This window comes from Sceloporus undulatus, chromosome 1, assembly GCF_019175285.1.
Source record: "Sceloporus undulatus isolate JIND9_A2432 ecotype Alabama chromosome 1, SceUnd_v1.1, whole genome shotgun sequence".
In the NCBI taxonomy this organism is placed as follows: domain Eukaryota; kingdom Metazoa; phylum Chordata; class Lepidosauria; order Squamata; family Phrynosomatidae; genus Sceloporus; species Sceloporus undulatus.
Window position 1 is genome coordinate 123,447,941 of NC_056522.1, and position 27,043 is coordinate 123,474,983.

The 27,043-nt window shown below is 37.4% G+C and overlaps 1 protein-coding gene across 2 annotated transcripts in view; it reads left to right on the top strand.

Annotated features, from left to right (window-relative positions):
* Positions 1–27,043, top strand: part of RNGTT (RNA guanylyltransferase and 5'-phosphatase) — a 220,186-nt gene that overhangs the window by 179,323 nt on the left and 13,820 nt on the right. The window contains exons 12-13 of one of the 2 annotated variants that reach the window (XM_042449658.1): positions 1,809–1,909; positions 18,679–18,745. In XM_042449658.1, coding sequence (XP_042305592.1) covers positions 1,809–1,909; positions 18,679–18,745 — 168 coding nt within the window. The remainder of the gene's footprint in view (positions 1–1,808; positions 1,910–18,678; positions 18,746–27,043) is intronic. The other variant, XM_042449667.1, reaches the window with a different exon arrangement.

Sequence of the window (27,043 nt, forward strand, 5' to 3'; positions counted from 1 at the left end):
CTGCAAACATTATCATATTTACACAGGCCTGTTACAGACTGCCAAAATAAAGCTGCTTTGAGTCTCTTTGGAGGTATGCTGTTTAAATGATGCATGCATCCTAAGAATCCAGAAGCTGCACCAAAGCTGCACTCCAGTGCTTAGGAATGGAGTGTGGCTTTGGTGCGATCTCCGGACTCTTAGGACCCATGCATCATTTAAATAGCATACCTCCAAAGAGACCCGAAGCAGCTTTATTTTGGCGGTCTGTAACAGGCCACAGTGAACAATTTGTGGAAGATGATGGAAGATGTGAGGATGGTCAGTAGCTTACAGCAATGTCCTATATGTGTCTACTCACTAGTAGTTCTAGCTGAGGTCAGTACAGCTTACTGTTAGGGGAGTGGTTATTGGAGCATAGCCTAAGATGGCTTTAATTCATGCAGGGTAGCTCTGTGAATGGCTTTTAATCATGATGGGTAGATAGAATCAGAGTTTGGAGTGAATTGTACTCTTTGAGTCTAAGACTACAGGAGCATTCTCATCCATTGGTGAATGGTTGCTTTTAGCTACTGTTAATGCAGTCAAAACTGCTGCTATCACTGAAGAAGTTGCTGCTAGAACCAGAGTTAATACTGTTATATTGCTTTCCACAATAATGCATATTTATTATTTTATGTACAATATGATTGGTGCACCCAAGCATATCCATTCAGTTTCATAGGTACTCCTTGAAATTATGCCCCCCCCCTTTCGAGACAGAATGTTCACAAAACCATGTCACATACCATTGCAGGTCATCTCCAATTCAGTACTTGGAGAATGGAGTGGGTGGGTTAGATTTTGTTTGCACTTCATAATTTTATCCCTCTTTAATTTACAATGTTCTTGAAATAATCCCAAGAAATTAAACAATCTGTTTCTTCTTTTCTTTTGCTATATGATTGGTGCTAATATATAATTGTAATACAAGCTGATCTTTAAAAAAATTCTCTCAAGATGCCAGCTACAGATGCAGGTGAAGCATCAGGAATAAACTCTTCAAGAACATGGCCACATAGCCTGAAAAACTCACAAAAAAATATGGATGCTGGCCATGAAAGCCTTCGACTTCACATTTAAAAAACATTTCATTATTCTGTTACTTTTCAGATGTGTACATTGTATTATATTTATTAAATGTGTACTCTGTGGGATAAAGTCATAGACACCCATAGTTAAACTTTATCAAATTTTGGCTTGGGCATATCTTCATGGATTGGGAGCAGTGGAACATTTACCATTTTACTAAGTTAGTACATCTGATTGACATGACAGCTGTGTGTGGTATACACTGATCACCACATAATCCCATTACCAATTTTGAATAATCACATATGGGCAGGAAACTCATAAACATAACTCATCTTTCACATACTGGTTCTAATACAGTGGTACCCCGGGATACGAATTACCCAGCTTACGAATTTTTCGGGATACGAAAAAATCCCATAGGGATTTATTGTTTCGGCTTACGAAGGTTTTTTCGGGTTACGAAAAAACCTCGGCGCTATTTTCCGCCACCGGAGGGCAGCAGAGAGCTATTTTTTCCATTAGCGCCTATGGCAATTCAGGTTACGAAGGTTTTTCGGGTTACGAAATTAGCCGCGGAACGAATTAATTTCGTAACCCGAGGTACCACTGTACTTCCTGTGTCAAGTAGAAAGTAGAGGATGTTGTAGTAAAGATGTGGCCTTATAATTATATTTGCAAATACTGAAAAAGCTATGAAATGATGGTTTTTATAGAATGAAATAAGTTTCCATTAATTCTTCTTAATTTTCTTTAAGAAATATAAGCCTGGACGATGTGATGACATTTTGAAATGGAAGCCACCCAGTCTGAATTCGGTGGATTTTCGCCTAAAAATAACAAGAGTTGGTGGAGAAGGGTATGTAAACTCTCCCAATTCATCTTCCATATCTGTAATATAAGATATACCTCATATGCCACTTGCTGCCTGGAGAGCTAAGGTGTAGGAGTATGCTGTTGGAAGAATAGGGCTGTGCTTGGTAAATAGGGTGATGAAACTGGATGGAAAAATTGCACATGAAATAGGCAACTGAAAATGAGAGGGATGGGGAACTGAAATGCCTCAGTCAGATTTGGGAGGACACAGAGTATGTGGGGAGAAAGGCAACAAAGAGAGGTGAGAAATAATTGAAAGATCCTAGAATGTGGGTCTGGAGAAAAGTTACACATGGAATCTAGATTTCAAATACCTTTCTTTCGTATATTCAAAATTGCATAGAAATAAACTGCCATCTGTACTTGGAGGGAAGGAATTGAATTACTAACATAATTGTTAGTAAGAATGTGACTCAAGGGAGTACAGAACATGAGATCAACTTCAAAACACTAGTTTAAAAATGATCAGTGAAATCTTCAACTGATCATCTCTAATTCTAATTGAAAATGCTGTTTTTCTGATGCTTAGTTATTTCTATAGTATTTATTTATTGAATTTTTTGAACTATAAATATAAAGAAAGAAAAATAAAAATAAAGCAGGAGAGTACCTAGGCCATGAACATTAGCTAGGCATACAGATTTATATAATCTTGCTATATATCCAAAATACATTTTCTTGAAGGTGCCATCTGTAGAATATACAGTCGGCCCTTCTTATACACATATTTTTTTATACACAGATCCAAGCATACATCGTTTGAAAATGTTCAAAAAAGTATAAATTTCAACTATCAAACCTTGATTTTCCATTTTTTATAAGGGACACCATTTTGCTATGTAATTATATTTAATGGGACTTGAGCATACACAGTTTTTATTATACATGGGGGGACCTTGGAGCCAAACCCCAGCATATAACAAGGGTCCACTGTGTGGTTGAATGGTGAATGCTTAATTTCTGACTGTGGAGTATTAATCATTTATTTAGCTAATGTAATCCAACAGAGTCCTGCCACCTTGTGTGTGGGTTTCTCTATGTGCCTTCCAATCACTTGTTGACTTTTGGCAACCCCATGAATTTCATAGGGTTTTCTTACACAAGGAATACTCAGAGGTAGCTTTGCCAGTTCCTACCTCTGGAATATAGATCATAGCACCTGGTATACACTGACAGTTTCCCATCCAAGTACTAACTAGGGCTGACCCTGCTTAGCTTCCAAGATCAGATAGGATCGGATAAATACCAAATTTGCAGAGATATAATTTAAAAGTACATGTGCATATACAAATGTCAAATATTTTTCTAATTAAAAATGCTTCAATATCTTCTACTATAAAGGAGGAACAATTGAACAGATCAGATGCCACAAAGAAGGATTATCTGTATTATATAATCAGCATTTAGTTGAAGTAGACAAATTCTTTCTAAAAAGCTATAGTCATATCCAGAATGTTCCAAATATCAATTCTTGCTGAACCAAAGTTGGTTGTAAATCTAAAGAGATTTAAGAAATTGAAGCTAGAGCAGTTTTCCTTTATCTGACTTAGACAGAGCAGTCTAACTCTTCTGTGGCATTTATAGATTATTTGATTTGGAGTTGTGTATTCATATGTGTGGTGCAGAGTAGGCTGTATCTAATGGTGTCCATCTGCCAGAATTTACTATCTGCATGGATTCCCCCTGCTCAAATAGGGCTGGAGGACCTGCCAGTGCAGATTTCTAGGGGACTAAGTGCAAATCACAGGGAGGAAGACAGGAGAAGTGAACATTTTGTTAAGTGAATGGAAGTTGGTTTGGATGTAACACTGTATCTGGGTGAATTCAGTAACATCAAAAATCCACCACAGTGATACCTTTATTGGGACAACCAAAATGCATAATATACAAGTTTTTCAAAATGCAAAATACTTCCAGTCTCAAACCTTTTGGATAAAGGAAATTCAACCTGTACTGCTGACAAAAAGTATTTCTAAAATACAACTGGAGTCTGTTTTCAGAATGTTAGATGGTGCTTTTGAAATAAGAAATGGAGACTCTGCCAAATTCTTCATTCAGCATGAAAAAATTGATTTCTCTATTGTTTGAAAGTAAAATTTTGCAACAAGGGACTATGAATGAAAAAGAGTCTGTTTTATATTTTTTCAATATGAAATGATTTGCTATTCCTATTGTCTCTGAAGGTTATATCACTGATACTTTAAGATAGAGCAAACGTTAAATGTAGGCTTGGTGTCTCAAAGTGTTAATTGCTCATCTCCCATAAATAGGTGAAGTTTTTTTTTCTCTGTGTGTGTTCTTTTTAAAAAGCACTACAAATGTGGCAGAAACTTTGAAAATGTCCCTGAAAATAGCAGAAGTGTGAACAGACTTGACACAGAATCAAGTCTAATACTAGCCATCACAGAACTTGCACATTTGACACAAGATCAAGAAATTCTTAGATTTGACAAGTTGCTTGATAAAATTGGATGCATTTCTCATTTGCTGAGCATATTTCAAAGTGGCATGATATTTTGTAGACAAATGAGAAAACTCACATCTTGGCAGAGATCTGGAGTGCTACCAGAAGGAGTACTGAATTGCTTCATATAAGCTGATGATTTCGACAGATGTACAGAGACGCATGCTTATGTAGCTGTAGATGGAGACGCATGCTTATGTAGCTGTAGATGTAGAAATGTTGTGTTTGAAATTCCTCTCCATTTGTATTATCACATTAAATTGTTGAGAACCTTGAATTATTAGGCATCATGTATTCGACCTCCTGAAAGGAAAGATTTGACTAAATGATTTGGAAATATTGTAGATTCATGTACATGATTGTAAGGAGAAACAGAGCATGGGGGAAATTACAAAGTTACGGTTTGCTGCATCCATCAGTCACCTACCAAAGTTTTTACTTGCAGTATACATACAGCTACAGCTTGATTTTTGTATCTGTGAGGTCAGAAACTGAATTTGTTATTTTGTTTTTGGCATGTCAAAGTGAAACATGGTCTGCCCTAATTGGTAGAAATGCTTAAAACTAAGGAAATATCATGGTGTTACAAATAATTTTTTAAAAAGGAGCTTTGCTCCTGCGTTTTGGACTCTGTTAAAGAATGTCTTGTAAACTTCTGTCCTCATGATAGGTAGATTAGCACAGAGGAACACTCTGTAGTAATTATGAAAGGATACTTTGAAGCTTGGTATGAGGGAATCATATATAATAGAGGAATATAGTATCTACTCTTAACGTCTTAAATCATTTATAGAAAATATTCTTTATAATAATCTTGGAAAAGGGAAATTGTTTCGAGATTCCAGTTCTTTATGTTATGTGATATTACTTAACTAGTATTTATTCTTTCCTTGAACATTAGAAACACTTTTTTTCTGTTTTGCCAGAATCAAGTGTGTGCATCAGCATGTTGAAAAATTAGAATTACAGTGGGCCCTCTTTATCTGTGGACTTGCCATCTGTGGATTTGAGCATCCACGGATGGCAAGCGCCGCCATTGGGGACAAAAGTGCAGAGTGCTGTTTAGGAATACAAGCCTGGGAGGTGACACTAATACATTCCCTTGAGTGGATCTTTCCCCCCTTCTTGCCAAAGCTTTAAAGACCTTGCATGTTTCTACTCCATTTTCTTTCGATTGCTATACATATAGCATTATAGGAAATTTTCTTTGAGTGAATTTCTCATTTCTTCTCAAAGTCTTTGCTTTCTTCCTCTCTTTAGTCACAAAGGTTCTGTTTCCTTTTTCCATCCACTCTTTGTTATTGCTTTCTTTTGTGCAGCAGGATTGTGGGGAGGGGGGATCCTATATCTGACTCCATGACCACTTTCCTAAGTTTTTATGGAGTAATAATGCATTAATGTTCATCCAGGTTGATAAAAGTTTACAGTAGGCTCTTGGTTTCTGCTGGGGTTTGATTCCAGGAGCCGACCCCAACCCACATGGATATCTATGGATGTTCAAGTCCTATTATATAACAATAACATAATAAAATGGTGTCCCTTATATAAAAGGCAAAATCGGGGCTTACTTTTTAGAATATTTCTGAGCTGTGGATGGTTGAATCCATGGATGCGGAAGGGCCAGCTGTACTAAATGAACTCGGGAATGAGCTTTAAAAGCCACAGAAATGGCACACAGATCCAACTCTTCCTTTGGCTATAGTAACACCAATGTGTATGCTTTTGCTTCTCACATAGGCAGTTAAATAATCTATGCCTGCTATGAAGCCTGAGAAGCTTGTCCAGTGATGAAAAGAAACACCATAGCAGTGAGCCATGGGTTCACATTTTAGCAACCAGTTCTTTAGCATTTTTATTAACTCCAGCTGTGTGTAATACATCAGAAAGAGGCAGTAAAGAGTAATACCAAATAAGTCTTGAATAATTTTGCATTTTTGAAATAAGTTATAATAATTTTAGGCACATTGAACCAAAGATGGACAGCTGGAGGACAATGATTTTTTAACCTCCTCCAGTATGGAAGGGGTACTTCAATTATCATAGCTGGAGGGATTATATGCTGCAAAAATATAAACATCTTCAACATATTTTCAAGAGTATATCAATCTGTTCCTGTTGCAGGTGAAATAAACATGTTTTGTGTTACAGATTGAAAAGCAATCAGAAGATATAATGTAACACATATAACATAATATAATGTAATATAACAGCCTTTCTAAAAATCTTCTAAAAAGTGTAATGGGTGTGATTTGCAAATGACAATAGCAATAGAAATTTAACATTAGAGGGAAAGATAAATTGGCAGATGATGGGAAGGAAGTAATGTATGAATGCAGAGAGTATAAGAAAGTGATTGAAGGTTAGAGTAAGTGAATTGAGAAGAGTAAGTGAAGTGAAGAGTAATGAATTGTGTGAATGAGAAGTTTTGAAATGGAATAAAAGTATGAGAAGATGAGGAGGAAAATGAGAGAAGGAAGGGAAGAAGAAGATAGGGAAGAATGGGGATTTAAGGAAGGCATTAAGTTGATGGACTAGAAAGAAGAATTAGAGGATGGCCATCATCGTCAGTTGGAATAGTTCAAATAATTAGAGTGTTTAATTGTAAGATTGTAGGTCTGAAAATAGGTTTGTGTAAAATATGAGATATGTATGATGTGGTAAATTCCCTTGTAATGATCATTGTTATGATTGCGTTGTATTTTTAAATTTAATAAAAAAATTTTTTTAAAAAAAGTGTAATGGTGTTCTAGACATCAATTTTTGCTGTGCTAAATGTAGTTTTAGGTTTAAAAAGTTGTAGATATTGAAGGTGAGGCAGATTTCCACTGATTACTTTGCAGAAGACAATCTAAGCCCTGGTGGGGCAGTGGTTAAATGCCTGTACTGCAGCCATTCACTCAAAACCACAAGGTTGCGAGTTCAAGACCAGCTCGACTCAGGCTTGCATCCTTCTGAGGTCGCTAAAATGAGTACCCAGACTGTTGGGGGCAAATTAGCTTACTTGCTAATTAGCTTACTTGCTGTTCACCGCTATGATCTTTGGAATAGCGGTATATAAATAAAACAAATTATTAATTATTATTATTATTAACTTGGTACCAGTAGAGCTGAAACACAAGCAATGGATACATAATCCACTCAAATTTGAACCAAAATCTGCCAAGAGATATGAAGAACAAAACAATGGCCTACAAATTTGAAATGTTCAATTTGGGTCCCAGAAAATGTTCCATGGTTAAGAACTTCAACATTCAATTTCCTGGAACAGATGAAGAGCTTGTGTGAGGTGCCATGTATAGACCACAGGAGAACAAAGAAGACTATCCCTTTCCATGTTGCCCTTAGCACTTGCTGATCTAAAGTCTTTTAATCATAGAAATTGTGACACTATCATACTCTAATCCTGAAGAAATGCAGTGTTTCTTACTGCTGTTAGTAGTTTTTAAAGAGCTAGATGAAAAGTGTACTGTTTGTTATTTTTTCATGTAACTGGACATTGTCTCGGGGACCCTGATGGGTCAAGTGGTGCTAAATGTCTGGGTAACGAGGGATTTCATCTCAGCCTTCATTTTATCCTTAAATATTGTGTTGAGATATGTTTATCTTAAACAAAATAATTTATTTTTAAAAACATAATGCCATACAAAAACAACAGCAGAATACATGCCAGGGAATATGCTGAGATATATAGATTCCCTTTTAGAAATAATTATTACTTCCTTTGTGTAGTAGCAGACAAGAACAATAAGGCATACTTGTTTAGTGTACTTTTCTAATAACTCAGTGAAGCCAAAAGAATGACTGAAGAGAATTAAAGCCTTTGGGGGAAACCCTTGTTGTTGTGTGCGTTCAAGTCAATTCTGACTTATGGTGGCCCTAAGGTGAACCTATCACAGGGTTTTCTTGGAAACATTTGTTCAGAGGAGGCTTGCCATTGTCATCCTCTGAGACTGAGAGCATGTCACTGGGCTAAAGTCAACCAGTGGGATTTATGGCTGAGTTTGGAATCGAACTCTACTTTCTAGAGTCATAGTCCAACACTCAAACCATTGCACCACACTGGCTCTTACCTTGATTATAATTGACTTAGCTTTTAAGGCCGGGAAATAAAAGTAGATCCCTTTTAAGGCAGGCAAATGAGAGTAGAACATCTTCCCAATCTGCAGACTTTTGTTATCAAGAAGTACTTTGTTCTGGTCTCATTCTAATTTGTGTTTCTACCAAGTCACCAGCCTTTCATATCAAGGCTGCATATCTACTGTCTCCTTTGTTTCCCCCCACCCAAGTGTGCTCCACCCTCCACTGCCTGCTTTGTCACCACTACAACATAAATAATCTAATTACCTCTAATCAGGAGCTGCTATGGCAAGAGTTTCACCTTTTGGCAAATACTTTTGCTTTGGAACAATGCTGGACATTATCTGTCCTATTTAAATATGAACAAGTAGGAACAAATATGTTTAGTTATAATGAACAAAGTATAATGTACCCAAAGCCTCATTGCAGGCTCTGCAGTGATTGCTTTAGTTCTGCATTTACCACAGAAATATTATTCACAATTGTAAATCTCGTGGTGTAAAGAACTGTCACCATGAGCTGTTCTGTGAATATAATTAACCAAACCTATAGATCTCAGGCTTCACTGCTGTTTACATTTGATGTTTTCTTTGTAAACAAGATGGTTCCCTCTTAAGAATATAATCAACCATGAAGAAAATTGTATTTACGTTTGTTTAATGCAGGGCTAAATTTGGCCTTACATGTTTTAAATGAGGAATGTAGAATCCTTTGCTCCAGTAGTGCAAAACGAATTGGAATGCAGAATGTTGTGAATGCCTTCAAAGGTTGATTACTTATGCAACTCACTGGGAAGACAGTGCTGCCTTCTAATCGGCCAAATAAAATATGTGTTATTCCCATGTTGAATAATTCTTAAGCAAAACTAAAGCGAGAGAAAATGTTACAGTGCAAGTTACGTCTTTGGAGTGAGGTTTGAAGGTGGCAAGGCAATTGCTTTAGTGGAATTTTTGATCATGAATAATTTAAGTTAAAGAAATATTCTCTGTCAAGTAAAATGAGGCCATTATGGTTCAAACTGAATCATCTGCTATCAGGCATTGTCTGATCAACTTATTTTTTGTTTGGTTGCATCTAGAGAATTTTAGCTTAACTGCTATAGCAATTTTGCAGAAGAAAGAATGGGTGAAGAAAGCCATTGGCTTGGGTCCCAGGAAATGCCCTACCAAATAAACCGGTAGTACCATAATGTGAGGAGGTTCTAGTTGCTATGCATATTGAACATGTCAAGGTGGTCTCATAAGTGATTTGCCCTCGGGTTCAACTGTACTTCTCAGAAGTGTGTACTTGGTCAAGGGACTGTGGTTTTTCTTCACTGCGCATGAGTTTGTAAAAATCACAGCAACTTACATTGGCTGTGCCTCTGAAGCTGGCTCATATCACCATCACCATCACCATTGTTAAAACAAAGCAGACTTGTAAAAATGGAATGGAAATCCTCCTCCTCCTCCTTCCTCCTTCCTCCCTCCCTCCTCCTCCTGCTCCTTCCTCCCTCCTCCTCCTCCTCCCTGTGCGCTTCCACGAGAGGCCAATGGCCCTGGGCGCTTGCGCGACAGGCTGAAGGCCCCACGGGTCCTTTGGCGTCGGGCAAGGTGGCGGCAATTGACGGCAGGACCGAGCTGGGATCAAACATTGATTGGAATGGTAGCCAAGGAATTAGGAAAAAAGACTAGGAATGGGGAAAGTAGCTATGAAAGAACTAGGGGAAAAAATCCTAAACAGTAAAGACATACAACTAAGCACTAAATTAAGAATCACACATAGTATTCCCCATAACCAAGTATGGATGTGAGAGCTGGACAGTAAAATAAAGTGGACAAGAAAAAAATAAAGTAATTTGAGATGTGGTGCTGGATTAGAGTGCTGAGGATACCATAGACAGCCCCCCCCCAAAAAAAAGAACAACAAGAAACAAATAAATGGGGCCTAGAACAGATGAAGCCAGAATTCTTCCTGGAAGACAGGATTACAAAACTGAGGCTGTTGTACTTTGGCCACATTATGAGAAGGCATGACTCACTTGAAAATACAGTAATGCTAGGAAAGTTGGAAGGCAGCAGAAAGAAAGGGAGGTCACACACACCAGATGTAAAGAGATCTTGTAGCACCTTTGAGACTAACCAAAATAAAGAAGCTGGCAGCATGAGCATTCATAGACTTCAGTCTACTTCCTCAGATGCATATAATGGAGTGGAATCCAGGGACAGACACTCCACTATATGCATCTGAGGAAGTAGACTGAAGTCTACGATAGCTCATGTTGCCAACTTCTTTATTTCATTTAGTCTCAAAGGTGATACACGATCTCTCTAAATACTGATTCTACACACTAACACAACTATATTTTTGAATTCCCACACCAGATGGGTAGACTGAATTCGGGAGGTCGTGGGCGAATCTACAAGACTTAAGCAGAGCAGTGGAGGATTGGGCAGCTTGGAGATATCTCATCCACAGGGTTGCCATGAGCCAGGGCCAACTTGGGGGCAGTTAACAACAACAAGAAGGCCCCTTATGGCTGGAATCAGACTGGAACCACCAGATCAGTGTCCAAAGTGGCTGAGGGAAGCATGGGCTTTCTAGCTCATTTGTAGAGGCCCTAGGTGAGGGCACATTTACAAATCTACTTTAGAGGCAAGTGAAATATTTTCATCTTCACATGTCAGTGAAGGTAAATCAGTTTTCATGTTTGGGGCATTTTTTCTGGCAAATTAAATGAATAGTTCTATTTGTTTTTTAAAAATATTTTATATGATGTTTTCATAAAATTGTTCATGGGCCTTTTGGCTGAAAATACAAGGTAGAAATGGAAAACAAACCAACCAATCAACAAACCATTGTGTCTTCCATTTGCCTCACTGGTCCCTTCCAGTAGTAAACAGTAAATAGTTCACATTTCTGCTGTCTTAGTGTTAATGGATTAAACTAAACATAGATCACAAATACAGTTCATATTTCTTGATAGGTAAGTAGGTAAAAGCTAAAATAATAGACTGTAGACAGATCTAAGGCTTCATTCTCATGCACATGAATCTGTGATAAGGCTATGAGTGGAAGGGAGCTAGAATAATATTTATATTAAAACCAGGAGAGGATCCTAAATTTTTAATTTACCTATAGTCTTGTCACACTACTCAACAAAGTAGTATGCCTATTTAAACTACGAAAACTGTAAAGATAAGAAAATTTTTAACGAGCACATTTATAGAAAACCATTACTTAAGGTATGGAATAATTATAAAAAACATTTTTATGAAAAAATTCCAAGATGGTATTCTACACAGGAGGCGTTACATAAACAACAATATCTTAAACAACAATACTGGTTAGATTATGAGAGATTATTGTATAAAAAACGGGATGCAATTAAAATTAAATCAAGGGAGGATCTTGAAAGGGAGGGTTTGGCAATCCACTGGTTTAATTATAGACAAATGGTAGAAGAATTTAAAGAGGATGTAGCGAAATATGGAATAGAACTTGAACTGAATAGGATAGATAAAATTTGGAAAGGAGAGGAAAAGCACATGATTACAAAAATATATAAGATCTTATTGAACATCGAAATGGAAAATGAAATAGTTAAGAACAATATGATTAAGTGGATGCAAAATCTAAGGAAAAATATTGTAATGGACAGCTGGGAAAGATCCTGGATAAATACCCATAAATCCTCCAAATGTACAACTTTAAAAGAAAATTATATAAAAATGTTTTATAGATGTTATGTGACACCGGTACAACTAGCTAAAATTAAAAAATCAAGGAATTCTAAATGCTGGAAATGTAAAAGATCTTCTGGTACGTTATTTCATATGTGGTGGCAATGCAGAACTGTACAAAAATACTGGAAAGCTATTCATAGATATATTACTAAGTACATGCAAAAGTATATACCATTTGTTCCAGAATTATTTCTTCTAAACATAACTGACAATATTGGTGTAAAATTAAAACAAGATGAAATTAGTAAATTATTATATATGGTAACAGCAGACCGACTTGTGTATGCAAGATACTGGAAGAAATCTCAAAGACCCTCAATAAGAGAATGGATTGATAAAATTCATGATTTTGCATTAATGGATAAATTATCAATGATACCAAATGGAAAATCTTCGCAGCAATACAATCACAAATGGAAATTTCTTTTAGAAAACTAAAATTTTTTTCTTGTCTTAGGAAAAGAAGTTAATGATATCAATACAAAGTTTAACTCATCTTCATTTAAATAATCGGTAGACTTATTTGTTTTGTTTTATAGTGAGCTGACTATATATAACAGATGTTTGATCATAAAATAAATCTCTTTGCTTATGATGATTTGCTATTGTTATCTAATCCATTGAAAGATAAAGGGAAAGTGATAAATATACTAAAGGAATTTCAGGAACATACAGGATCATCTGGAGCTGAAGGGGATATCCAATAAGTTTTTCAATAAGTTTTTCTGGATTTAAATATTTAGGTATTCTTTTGACAAAAATGTGCCACATATGGTCTATAGAAATTATAAAATTATATATCAACATGCTTGGAAAAAAATTAAAGAATGGATCAAATTACAGCTATCATTATTAGGCAGATTAGCAGCTGTTAAAGCACATATCCTACCCAAATTCCTATTCTTATTTAGAATATTCCCTCTAGCACCATAAAGTAAAAAATTTAAGGAATGGCAAAATAGACTGAGAAGTTTATAGCAGGGGTGAAATCTCTAAGGTTTGGGAATAACTCTAAATGTGTTCATTCATTAAGAGAGGGCAGGACAATACCAAATTTGGAATTATACTATAAAGCTTTTCAGTTACTGAAATTAGAAAAATTTGTTGAGGACAATAATTTAAACCCCTGGATACAGCTTCAAAGAAGTATAGTACCAAAAGTTACCATGGCCAGTATATTTTCTGATAAAATATGGAAGCTGAGAGAAAAAACTAGACAGTCTGTTTACCGGAGAGCTGCTTAATATTCTGTTTAAATATAAGAAATTATTAGCCCCATCCCCTTCACCTGTTTGTCCATTTTCAGAACACCATGAAGCTAAATACAATAAATTTAAAGGATAGAAAGAGAAGGGGATTTACAAAATAATTTATTTATTTTCTATGGGGAGCCCATTCAATTAGAACAACTGAAAGACAGACTGAATCCAATAAGCGCATCTTGGTGACAATTAATGCAAATAAATACACTTCACACAAATATGATTGAGTTTTTTTGGTATTACATGGAGGCCTTTTGTTATTTTTATATGTCAAAGTAATGATGAATTTAATCCACCAAACTACCAAGTTAAATTTAGGATTAATAATTAAATAAATACTATTAGAATAATATGTAAAGGAATAGAATGGAAATTGCAGGTCTAAGAAATTTAACAGAGGCTGCATTTGCACTGCAGAAATAACCCTGTTTGACACCACTTTAATTGCCATGGCTCAATGCCATGGAATTCTGGGATTTCTAGTTTGTTGTGGCACCATAGCTCTCTGACACAGAAGGCTAAAATGACTCACAAAACTACACTTCCCAGCATTCCACAGCTTTGAGCCACAACAATTAATGTGATGTCACTTACTTAGGACTCTTGTTCCAAAATAACACCTGCCATAATGACATGTCACAGCACAACGTTGGCTTTCACTTTGGCACAGCAGAGGCAAGGGAACAGTGGCCAAGATGGGCCAGAGCCTTGGGAAAGAAAGAAAGAAAGAAAGAAAGAAAGAAAGAAAGAAAGAAAGAATATATGCTATAGCAAATTAACACAATGACATGTATGACAAGTGCTACTTATACTGAGTGAGCTGACAAAGGTATTGTCAAGACTAATATTTTGCAAGGGTAGCATTTGAAGAAGCTGTGCAAGGTGTTGTGTTGGAATAATAATTTTCCTTCGCTTACACAAAGGACAGGGCTATAGATTTGTTTTGTTTTTTAAAAAAATCATCTTAACATTGCAGTCAAGATCTTTACTCACTTTGGACTGTGTATGCATAACATTTTTCATTTTAGCCCTTTCATTTCTCACCTTGATGCATCTGCACTGAGGAGATAAGGGTGTGGATTGGAAAATGTGAACCATAAAGGATATCGGAAGAGATCATCAGCATGAATTAAATAATGAATTATGGGGAGCAGGAGGAAAGAACAATGTTAAACTATACTGCTAAGTTATTGAAATAATACAATTATTTAAGAAGAATGGATAGCACAGTGCTGTCATCTATCACTGTTACATTTCTGTAGTCTGAAAAACAAATGTTTTCATCTTTCAAATATTGTTTTTCAAAGCTAATCTTAATTATCTTGTTTATAAAGAAACAGACGTAGGAATGTAATTTGCCAGTCTAAAATCATATAAAAATATTGCAAAAGAACCACAGATAGTTCCAGGAACTTCTATCCCCACTAGGCTGAAGACAAAAACACCTTTGCAAGAGATGAAATGGAAGGAGAAAATAGAGACTTCACAGTTGGTGGGAATGGGGGTAGTCTAATAGCAGTGGCTGTTAGACTGGATAATCATCTCCCAAAGGAATGAGAAAAGATCAATTATTTGAATAATTTATGAATAAGCTGGACAAAATATTCAACACACTATAAGGAAACTGGCAGTTCTGGGTAAAGGCATGTTACACTATTTATAAAGATGTCTTTTTCATTTTTATTACACATTATAACTGTGTACATGAAATAGTGTTTGGTGCTCTCGCTGTGTCCTCAGGATTAGTCAACTGATATGTATCTGCAGATTAATACTGTAAATTCCAATATTTAATGAAAACAAAAAGTTCTCTAGGGGAAAAAACAACAACTTGATATTTTCCCTTAATAATAATTCAAACGGATTTTCTTCCTGTTAATAACTTGTAACTTTCTGGGGATGTATTTACATAAATAACAAACACCTGTACAACATTGTGATAAAAATAGATACTTCTGTTTGCTTTAGTCTTGACCCTGAATTAATCTCAATACCTTATCGGAATGATCAATCATTGTGATTCGTAGGGAAACCTCATATTTTCTTTTTCTTGTGGTCTTGTAATATTGTGCTTTGTAATGCTGAATAAGTAGTGATGAAAAAGGAGGACTATTTATCACATAGGAATAATATGTGCTTCCTATAAAATACCACAATTTCAGTTCAGATCTTAATTTTTTGAAATGCCGCGATTCCAAACATGATTGAATATTTGCTTTTGAGTGTTTGCATGTGACTGTTGGTGTTTCTTTAGTTAAAAATGAAACTGATAATTTGTACTTCTGCCATCTAGAGAGGCAGAATTTCAATCGAACTCTTCCAAAAAAGTATGGATGTGGCTATTTCTTTGCTATGTCTATTTTGTCATGAATTATTATGAAAGTCATTTCATGCTGTAGGTAAATGTCTGATATAGAATGAATGTGCTCATGCTCAGTATGTAATTATGGTTAGCATCCTGTTAGAGGCATACATATTTATAAGTTAAGTCTATGTACCTCTGTTTTTGACTATTGCAGAGATGGGTAGCTACCAGCGCCTTCTCTGGGACCTATTATATAGCTGCTAAAGCCCCTCACCCATAACCACGTATGCCTGGAAGAGACTAAGGGAGTTTGCAAAAGTGGCTGTGGCTAGCTATGTCCCTGTAGTACAATGATTCTCAAAATGGGTTGTACCACCCTCTGGAGTGGTGGAAAGATTAGGGGGGCAGTGAGGAAAAGGAGGGTGGAAGGAGATCGTTAGGAGGCCATAGGAACAAAGTGGTTCTTTTTACAAACTCGGTGTGATAAAATTGAATTTACAAACTCTGGGGGGCAGAGCTGTATCGGTCCCACATGGCTCCCCCTCAGGGACCCTGGAAGACATCATCTTGGTCCCAGTAAGAAAACAAGAACTTCACAGCCATAGTATGGGTGGCAGAGGAAGGAACAAGAGCCATTTTACACCTCAGTCCCAGGCAGCAAAATATCATGGGCCAGACCAGCTGGATTTCTGCCTGCCTTTGCCCAGCACAGGGCCAGACTCAGACTTTTGTCATGGGTGGAAAAACCCAGCACCAAAACTGCCAAAGTGACCCACTCAAGTGGCTCAAGTCTCTTCAGGGGCTGAGACAGCAAAAAACCAAAAACCCAAACCATTCCTCCTATGGCCTCTTGTTCTTTCTACCCACATGGGAGGAAAAGGGAAGGTGGGCCAAGACTTGCTTTCTGATTCCCTGCCACTAGGAGACCCCACCGGCCCTCTCACCTGCACAGAGCCCCCTCTGCTCAGGGGTGCCCTGGCCAATCCCATCATGCCACCACTGGCTATTCTCCCTCAAAATATTCCAGTCTGTTTTTTGTTGCCAGATCTTTTAGTGAAGCCTCATAATTGGTGTTTCTGATAGGAAATGGGAATGGTGGAGAATGAACTTATTTCACTCTAAAATGAAATTGAGTTGAGGCCAAATTTTAGAAAACCATATCAGAATTTATGGTTGCAACCTAAAATAATAATAATAATAATAATAATAATAATAATAATAATAATAATAAAAAAAATATCTGCTTGCTACCCTGAACTGTGGAGCAACGTCAAGATGTACTTTATTGCCTTCCCAACATTGTATTTAGTAGAACTTCAGTGCAGTCACCCAGCTTCTTTCCAAGCAAGGAAAGAGACTGAAAATAGCTGAATGGAGGGATCTAAGACTTCTTAGTGCCTTTCAGCCTCATGTTGAAAAACAAATATTCCTGCACCAAGCACATCTATCCCATTAAAGCTATGAAGGCAATGATTTACAGATGAAATGTGAATTTGTTTTTCAAACTGTTAAAAACATTAAATTATTTTACAAAGTTCAGTTTTATCTGTGAAATATACATGTCTGTTTAACTTTATAGTGCTAGATTAGTTGGTTTGAATTTGTAGTAGAACAGTACCCTAATATCAAGAAATACAGTAGGCGGGGAAGGGCACTAGGTTTGTCATTCAAGAGAAAAGTGGGTGGCAGCCTGAAAAGGTTTGGGGACCTTCACTGTAGTAAGACAAGTAATCCACTGAAGTATGCTAGATTCTGAGACTCTTATCATACCTCAGTGGTTCGTGTAATTCTTTCTCAATCTTCCCCACCTCCAAACAAGAATGGCCATGGTGAAGAGAGACCTCAGTGGCAATATTGCCAGGATATGCTAAAGAGCTCAGGTTAGCATTGTTCGGCATGGTGAAACTACTACACTATACTGAGCCATGCAGTGTTTCAGCCATTGTTCGGAGTACAATAAACTTATAATATATGTCAGTTGTAATGTTCAGTTACCACATGTGTACATGTATTGGTGGGAGATTCTGATTCAGATAATACCAATAAAGTTATTCTTCACTTGTACACCAATACACCAAAGATAGGAGTAGATACTTGCTATGTTTAATATCTGTCAATTAAGCAAACCCTGGTTAGTCTGTAGACATTCTTGGACTGTAGTTTTGAGTATTGGCTATCCTGGCTAAGGTTGATGGGAGTTGCAATACAACAGCATTGGGAAGACTGTGCCTTGCCAACCCCCAGTGTATATCTTTAGTTTGTAAACACTGTTTTAATAGTATATCTAGATGAAATGGCCACTATTTTCTGTAAATACTGAACTGCCTGATCCAGAATGGAAAAGTGGGTGTACTGTTTTAACAACAAAAGGAACATATTTGTGATTGCAGATACTACATCCCCCCTTAACCCCCCTTAGCTCTTCTTCCTAAGAACATTTTCCAGTTGAGGTTATCTTGATATTTAGAAAAAAGTTGGCTCAGCAGAAGAAATACAAGGAAAGAAGGAGTAAGTGATGGGAGAGTCTGAATTTCTCACCTAACTGAAGGTTTAATTCTGTTCCTTTTGATTTTAATTCTGCTTTTAATTTTGCTGTTATATGGAGTTAGATGGGTAGGTTTAAAATACTTGTTTACTGATTTTTAAGGCAAAGTCTACCCAAGGCAGTTCACAAAGTAAAAAATAAAAATAGTAAAACATAAAATATAATCTATTGAAGCAACATAAAACATTTCGAGCAGCCATAACCATATAGACCCATTGTAGCATAAAAGATTGGCTTATGTTCAATTGCTCTGCTAACTCCTGAATGAACCAGTTGTTTTTTTAATACATACTTAGTTTTGTAGCAAGACACATACCTATATAAAAGGAATGTGTGGTGCATAGAGATTTCTTAAAAGGCATTTTCTTTTTTAGGCTTCTCCCACAGAATGTTGGATTTCTTTATGTTGGAAGTTTAGATAGACCATTTGCACAAATTAAGGTAAGAGTACTTAACATTGTACATCTCTGTTTTGGTAAAATTATGTTGCTGGTGATGTTGGCATAATGAAATCTAGAGATGGCTTGTGTACCTTTAATGGTTGTGTAGAAAGGGGAATTGCAACAGAAGCTGCTTGTTATTTGTTGGTGTGACAAGCAACACCTGTCGAGATTCTCTCTTCTACATAACCATTAAAGGTACAGGAACCTTCTCCAGTTTTCATTCTGGCAGTCCTATTTGCTGGCATTGTTTTACTTTTGTTACTCAGCCCCAAAATATTTACAGTAAGATGGGAAATAAGCAACTTACATATGTAAGAGGGTGTTTGATGTTGTACTTTGCTTTCTAAAATCACAGTATACATTTTCAAACACATTTTATGAAATTGAAGGTAGCACTGATTGAACTTAAGGCATACATTATTTTGTCTTTTCAGAAAATAGGAATAAATATCAAGAAATGTCTCAAGATAAGACTGTTCTGTAAACATCATGAATGTGAAATAACTCATTTTACATTAGACAGACTATGTACTGATATGAAACTTATAGTGCAATCCTGAGCATGTCTATTTAGAAATAAGTCCCTAGGACCTAGAAAAGATGTGCTCACACTTGACTGCTTTCATGACTGAACTTTCTTCCCATTCTCTTCCTCTCAACCCTATGGTCCTCTCTACTACCCAAAAATATCTAAAGAAGGTTTACCAACCCTCTGAAGCCAATTGTATGGTGTGCAGAAAGGAAAGGGGGATGATACCAACCCCCCATAGGTTGCTTTTGGTGGGAGGAGAGTTATCAGATGATCCACCCCTTTGGTTTCTCATCTTTAAGTTCAGTGTGGCATAAGTGTGTATAATTTTGTAGCCTTACTCTAAATCAGCAGCAGGTCTGGAGGCCAATTGTCTGTTCCTAGGACCTGGGGTCTGTAGAGGATGCCAAAAATGCACCCCAACACAAAACCAGAATTGGCTGGAAGTCAACTTCATTTTTGAACAACTAATATTTTGTATATCAAACAATACTGGCATGTGTGTGCAATTTTTTAAAGGTTAAAGTGCTCCTTTTGAAGGCTTCCAGACATGTTAATTCATCTTGAGTGGGAGTCAAAAAGAGGGAATGTGGATGCCCGCAGAAAGAGCCATGGAGAACTGCATTTCCTTACCCAGTCTAAATAATGTTTCCTAATACAATTTGAATGGGATTTTTATTTAGTAAAGAATTTTGCTTAATTTGCCCTCTCTCCTGTGATACTAAAGCAAGTACAATTGCTTTGGGTTGTATTTTTAATGAGAAATAATTGCCCAGCTCTCTCATCCATACAGTACAATAGTGATTTGACATTTGTAAAACATTTTGAGATGTACATCTTTTTGGGTGCTTCAACATATGGATATTTACAAACAATCATGAGCTTTATTGCCTCTGAGTTTTTCAATTCTTGATGGTTTGTACAGCTGAAATCTTGCATGTTGAGACCAATATTGGTTTCTCTGGAAAATATTTTATGATTTTTCCCAGTTTCACTATATATAAATATATATATATACTTTCAAATATAGTGCTGGGTAATTTATGTTACCTAGTACAAAGTCACATAGGGGTGAACAGTGTGGTTATCAGTTTGCAGATGACACCAGATTATTCAAGATGGTAAAAACAAATACTGAAGAACTAGGAAAAGATAACTCCATGCTATGTAAGTAAATCAAAGTGATGTACACTGATCATCCCCTTCCCCTTCACATATTACTGATGGGGTTTGAACTTGTGATTACTTACAAAGAAAGAGATCATGTGGTTTTAAGAATATACAAAGAGCCAGATTAGATCAGATCAAAGACCTATCTAGTCCAGCCATTTGTTCACACAGTGGCCATTTAGTTACCTATGGGAAAACTGCTAATAAGACATGAATGCAACTGCAACCTTCATCTTGTTCACCCCAACAGCTGACATACAGAGGTGTACTTCATACATATATCAGTTGCTGTGATGTCCAAGATGTAGTGTAGAAGTGATACTGGAGGTGATACATAGCCACCCCTGAATTAAAGCCATCCCTGACCATTGATGAATCTACAAATTAATTCAATTATCTTTTTAAAGATATACAAACTGGAAACCACAATCACATTGTGCAACGATGACTGCAACTTTTTAACAATATGATATGTGAAAAAGACTTCTTTTCCTGAATCACCATAGATCCTACTTTTATGAGAGGGGGAAAAGCTTATTGCTATTTCCTTTCTATCTGTTTTGAGTTATGTATCATATACCCTAGATTCCCTTCTTGATCATTCACTGGTAGATCAGAATTTGTCACTCTGTGTATGAAATTGGGATATTTATATTATTATTATTATTATTATTATTATTATTATTATTATTATTAAACTTTATTTCTATAGCGCTGTAATTATACACAGCGCTGTACAAAGTTGGTAAAATTAGGAGTAGATAAAAGCCTGCCCAAGGCGTACATTCTAAGATAATAACAATTAAAAGAGGAATAGATAAAATTACCATCTAGAAAGGAAAAAACAGATTAAAAACATCAAATATCAAACAAATCACATCACATCAACTATTGTCAGACAGCCAGATAACAATCACAAATTCCCTGAGAACGCTTCCCTAAACAATATGGTTTTCAGCTCTGTCTTAAAGCTGGTTAGGGAAGTGATGAGCCGTGCATGCGGAGGAAGAAGGTTCCAGGAATGAGGGGCAGCTAGAGAGAAGGGACGGATCCGGGATGGGGCAGAGAAGATCCTGGGCTGAGAGAGGAGATTTTGGCTACCAGAGCGGAGAGTGCGAGTAGGGATGTAGGAAGAGAGAAGATCAGTTAAATAAAGAGGGGCCAGCCCATGCAGAGCTTTGAAGGTCAGTAACAAAAGTTTGTACCTGATGCGGAAAGGAAGAGGGAGCCAGTGAAGGGAAGACAACAGAGGGGAGACATGATCATAACGGCGAGCGAGTGAAATAATACGTGCAGCTGAATGCTGAACAGAAATTAATGGGTGGAGGTGAGAGAGAGAGGAAGCCCTGCCAGGAGGAGGTTACAGTAGTCTAGTCGTGAGACCACTAGGGCATGGACCAGTGTTTTTGCGGTAGAAGCTGAGAGATATGGACGGATTTTGGCGATATTATAGAGAAAAAATCTACAGACTTTGGCTGTAGTCTGAATCTGTGGGATAAATGACAAAGAGGAGTCAAAGATGAAACCGAGACTACGGGCTTCCTGGACCGGCTGGATAGAAATGTTATTGACAGAAATAGAAAAGGAGTAGTGAAGGGTGGGCTTAGGAGGGAAAACAAGAAGCTCGGTCTTGGACATATTGAGCTTCAGACGCCGATGGTACATCCAGTGGGAGACAGCTGTTAAACAGGATGACACTTGCTGCTCTAGCTCTGATGAAAGATTAGGGGTGGAAATGTACAGTTGGGTATCATCGGTGTAAAGATGGTAAGAGAAACCAAAAGAACTGATAAGTTTGCCAAGGGAGAGTGTGTATAGAGAGAACAGAAGGGGACCCAAAACAGAGCCCTGAGGAACTCCAACAGATAAGGGGACAGAAGACAAGGTCTGACCACCCGAGACCACTGAAAAAGATCGATCTGACAAGTAAGATGTGAACCAATCGAGAACAAGGCCCGAGAAACCAAGGTCAGCGAGTACATCTATTAGGAGACAGTGGTCCACGGTGTCAAAGGCCGCAGACAGATCGAGTAGGACAAGGATAGAATAGAGGCCATTCGCCTTGGCCCGCAAAAGATCATTTGAGATCTTAGTAAGGGCCGTCTCTGTGGAGTGCCGTGGGCAAAAACCAGACTGGAAGGGGTCCAGAATGGAGTTGGTTTCAAGAAACTCAAGACAGCGTGAATAGACGACTCGTTCCAACACCTTAGAGAGAAAAGGAAGAAGAGAGATTGGGCGATATGCCCAATACATACCACTTTACACTGGCCTACATTGAACCACATTTGTCAGGTTCCTGCCCATTGTCCCAGTTTAGAGAAACTCTTTTGGAGCTCTGTGCAATCTGTTTTTCTGCTCACTACTCTAAGTAATTTAGTGTCTTCAGTAAATTTAGCCACCTCATTCAATGATTATGTCAACCCACATATGGTTTTTGTGGAAAGTTAAACACTATGCTAGAAATCATGAGGAGAGGGTGCTGGAAATAAAATTGCCAGTACAATATTGTAATGCCTTATGTGACTCTGCAGTACAATCACACTTAGAATATTCAGATAAAGGAGCTCCTCTGGGAGGACAGTTTGGGACTTTTTTTGTTTAATTCTCTACAGCAAAATCAGTATTACAGCACAAGACTATTTTCCAGGACTGGCATAACCCACAATCTCTTTGCTGTATCACTGCCTTGTCTAATATGGGTATAACAATTATGAATTGGGAACAATTTTTTTAAACGATTAGACTTTCAGGGGAAATGGCAGTTTTCAAATTTGAACTAAAGCAGAAAGATCAAGAACACCTTCTTTGCTGCTACCAATGGGATAACACTGCCCAGTCACAGTTACACTAATTTCCCAGGGTTTTGATTTCTTCAAATGTGGCAGCCATCTTTTCCAATCCAGGAAGACCAATATAATTTTTAAATGAACCAGAAAGTACCTTACCAAGTGAGAGATTGAGTCAATCATTTGTTGTTGTTATATGCCTTCAAATTGACTCTAGCTTATGGTAACTGTATCCTTTGGTATTATTTATTAAGAAGGAGGTATTCTGTTTCTCTACGGCCAAGAGAGTGTGACTTGTCACCCAGTGGGTTTCCATGACTGAGAAGAGATTTGAATCCTGGTCTCCTTGAGTCTGAGTTCAACACTCAAATGACTGTATCACACTGACTCTCCTGTCTCTGTCATTGCTTTGTTTTAATTTATTAATTTAAGTTATTTTACATGCAAACAAACCTGGATAACTGCCCTAATTTTGCATGGTTTGTGGAGATTCTTTGAATGGCAGCCCTTGCCTCAAAATCATTGTCATAGAGATGGTTGTTTAAGAAACATGCCCAAGGGAACTTTGGGTCAGTAATCATGTCCTTTAAATATGCTGTGCTTCAGATTGTCATAGCACAGAACTGAAAGTATTTTCATTTGTATGAGGAATGAGCACTCCAGAATCATTTTAAAATTATCTGGCTTCATGAAAAGCCCATGGGCAAAAAAGGGCAAAATATTTTAAAATTTAAGATTAAAGTGATAATTTAACTCCCCAAAATATAATTTGAATCTCATCTAAATGAAAATTACTTCAGACACTATCATTGTGAGCTAAATCTCCACCTAGAATCTGTTTTCACCTGACATGTATATAACTAGGAATTTAATAAAATACATATTTCTTAGTAGCCAGCATTGGTTGTTGAAAATATACCATAATTAGAGATCACATTTGTTCTTTTAGAATACCACAACCCAGATGAGTGACTATAAAACAAATGAAAATATGTGATTAAATCTATCTCTTTTTACTGACGAATGTTCCTATATAGGGAATGTTATGCCGTGGGGAACATGGAGCTGCTATCACACCAATCTGGGGCTTTGTTAGGCATAGAAGTCGGCCCATGCATATTATTACATATGATTATCATAAAATTATGGACTGGAAATTGAAGAGTCATGCTGTTACATTTTAGACAGCACATTTGTAATAAGCTGTAATAAAGTAAACATTTTGAATGGATATAAGAATAGGCCTTACTTGTGATCACAAATGTGTATTCAATTGAAATGCTTTTGAAGCTCAATTTAACAAAGCAAACACATTTTCTGGCAGTATTAGCATAATTGTTCCCAGTGTTGAATTCTCATTTAAATTTTAAAAACTTGACTAAAGCTAGCTGTTAGGAAGCTAGGCAGAATGGAAAAATACTGTTTCAAGTACAGTGTGCCCTTGTTTTACGCGGAGGATCCGTTCCGGACCCCCCGCGTAAAACAAAAAACACATATGCTCCCCCATTACAAGTAATGGGGCTCATGCTCGCGGCGGCACGCGATGGCGGCACATGCCATTGTTTCTTCCAGTGCATGGCAGCAGCACTGAAAGCAGCATATAATGCACCCATGTATGACGCGGGCGCACTGTACATAGCATTTCACTGTTGTATGGCCTGTTAAGTAATACTCTCCAAAATATTCATGTTAGTTATTCCATACTTTGGTCTAGTTAATCAGCGCAGACACGATGGGTATGATTTAAACCTGCTTTGCAATGTCTGTGTGTGGGTGGTGTAGAAACCAAAGCTTCTCAGGGATGTCATCATTCTGCGCTAGAAAGATAGAGTTCCACAGTTCCTTTTCCCAGAAATCAATATAGTTGTCATAATAAAAGCCGAAGTAAATTAATGTGGTTCCTCTGGAGGAGGAGGCTTCTGGGTTTTGGATTTAAAGGGAATCCTTAAAAACAAGAGCCATTATTTAAAAATGTAAAGGTTTCATTTAAATAAAAAATAACTTGATCACTATGCCTCAATCAATTAATAGTGAGTTTGTAACATTCCTCAGAACAAAACAATACCTCTTTCCTTTAGCAGTTAGAATTGTTTATACTTATAAAAATCTTATATAGTTATAAAACTGACACTATAGTGATTGACAACATTGATGGCTAGTGAAATTGAAATACCCAGTTTTGTTGTAAAGAAACAATACATCTAAAGTACAGCCTTAGGGATGGTGTAGACTTTTCATTTCTTTGGCTGTTGCACAGCTGAGCTTTTCTCAAATGGTGATGAATACAATCGTAGCAGGGTCTTGTGCAGAAAAAGGAAATGTTCTCAACAACTGGAGAACATTTCTGTTACCATAGTTACTAGAAATTTTGCCAGTGGCTGATAAGATACACAGGGTAGTGGTGCCTGAAACAAACAGGAAGTTTATTTCCTAAACTGTAAAATAATAAAATGCCTCATAGTAAAACACATCTTGGAATGAAAATATAATATATAAAATATTAGCAAGTATTAGCCTTGGTTGCCAATTTTTTAAAAAGAAAATCTAAAAGCCTGAACAGTTTCAGATTTAATATCTAAGACACCTCGAGGAACATGCTTGCTAGATGAAAAGCAAGAAACAGTTATTAGTAGGATACCTATTAGAATACATCCTACAACAGGGAACTGCTACCGGTCCAAAAACAATTCAGCTCTTGGCATGTCTACACATAATAATAAATAATAATAAAAATAATATAGAATAATAATAATAATATTTTTATTTATATCCCGCTCCTTCCCAAGATCAGGCGGCTTACAACATACATTAAAACAGAGTAATACAATACAATAAAACATATACAGCTAAATACAGTACAATAACAAGCTAAAGCCCCATAGCCCAACCTCTTGGCCAGGAAGAGGAGGGAGGCCCACAGGATTTTATTTGGGGAATGCTTGTTGGAACAGAAAGGTTTTTAAATTTCTGAAATTGGGCCAGGGAGGTTGATGAGCGGAGCTCAGTGGGCAGTGTGTTCCAAAGGGCCGGGGCGGTGATGGAAAATGTCCTCTTCTGGTAGGAAAGCCTAGCCCCAGCACCTTCAGTAATTGCTGCCGAGATGTTCTGAGGGTGCGGGACGGAATATACGGGGAGAGGCGGTCCTTCAGAAATCCTGGGCCCAAGCCATATAGGCTTATAGGTAATCACCAACACCTTATATGGAGCCCGGAAGCGGATGGGCAGCCAATGGAGATCTTTCAGCACAGGGTTATGTGGCTGGCCCTGGAAACGCCAGGGAACCAGCCTGGCTGCCATGTTCTGCACTATTTGAAGCTTCTGGGTTTGGTATAGGGGTTTCCCCATGTGGAGTACATTGCAGAAATCCAGTCTCGAGGTTACCAGAGCGTGTACAACAGTTTTCTAGGTCCCTCTGGGCCAGGTATGGGCGCAGCTGGCGGATAAGCCGAAGCTGATAACAGGTGCTCGTGACCGTCGCATTCACCTGAGCAGTCAGGTGAAGCGACGAGTCAAGAAGCACCCCCAGACTGCGCACGGAGTCCTTCACAGGGAGCGTGACCCCATTCAGGACAGGTGGAACCACCGCCATTCCTGGACCAGGAGAACATCACTATACCACTACCTCCGTTTTCTCTGGATTCAGCTTGAGTCGATTTTTTCCTCATCCAGCCCATTCGGACTCCAGACAGGCCCCCCCACCATAATTACTGCTGCTGCTACTGTTTCTTAGACATACTTCTAAAAATAGACTTCTGTTGTCACTGAGAATACGGAAATGTATTCTATTTTGTATCACTAGAATCAAATAAAA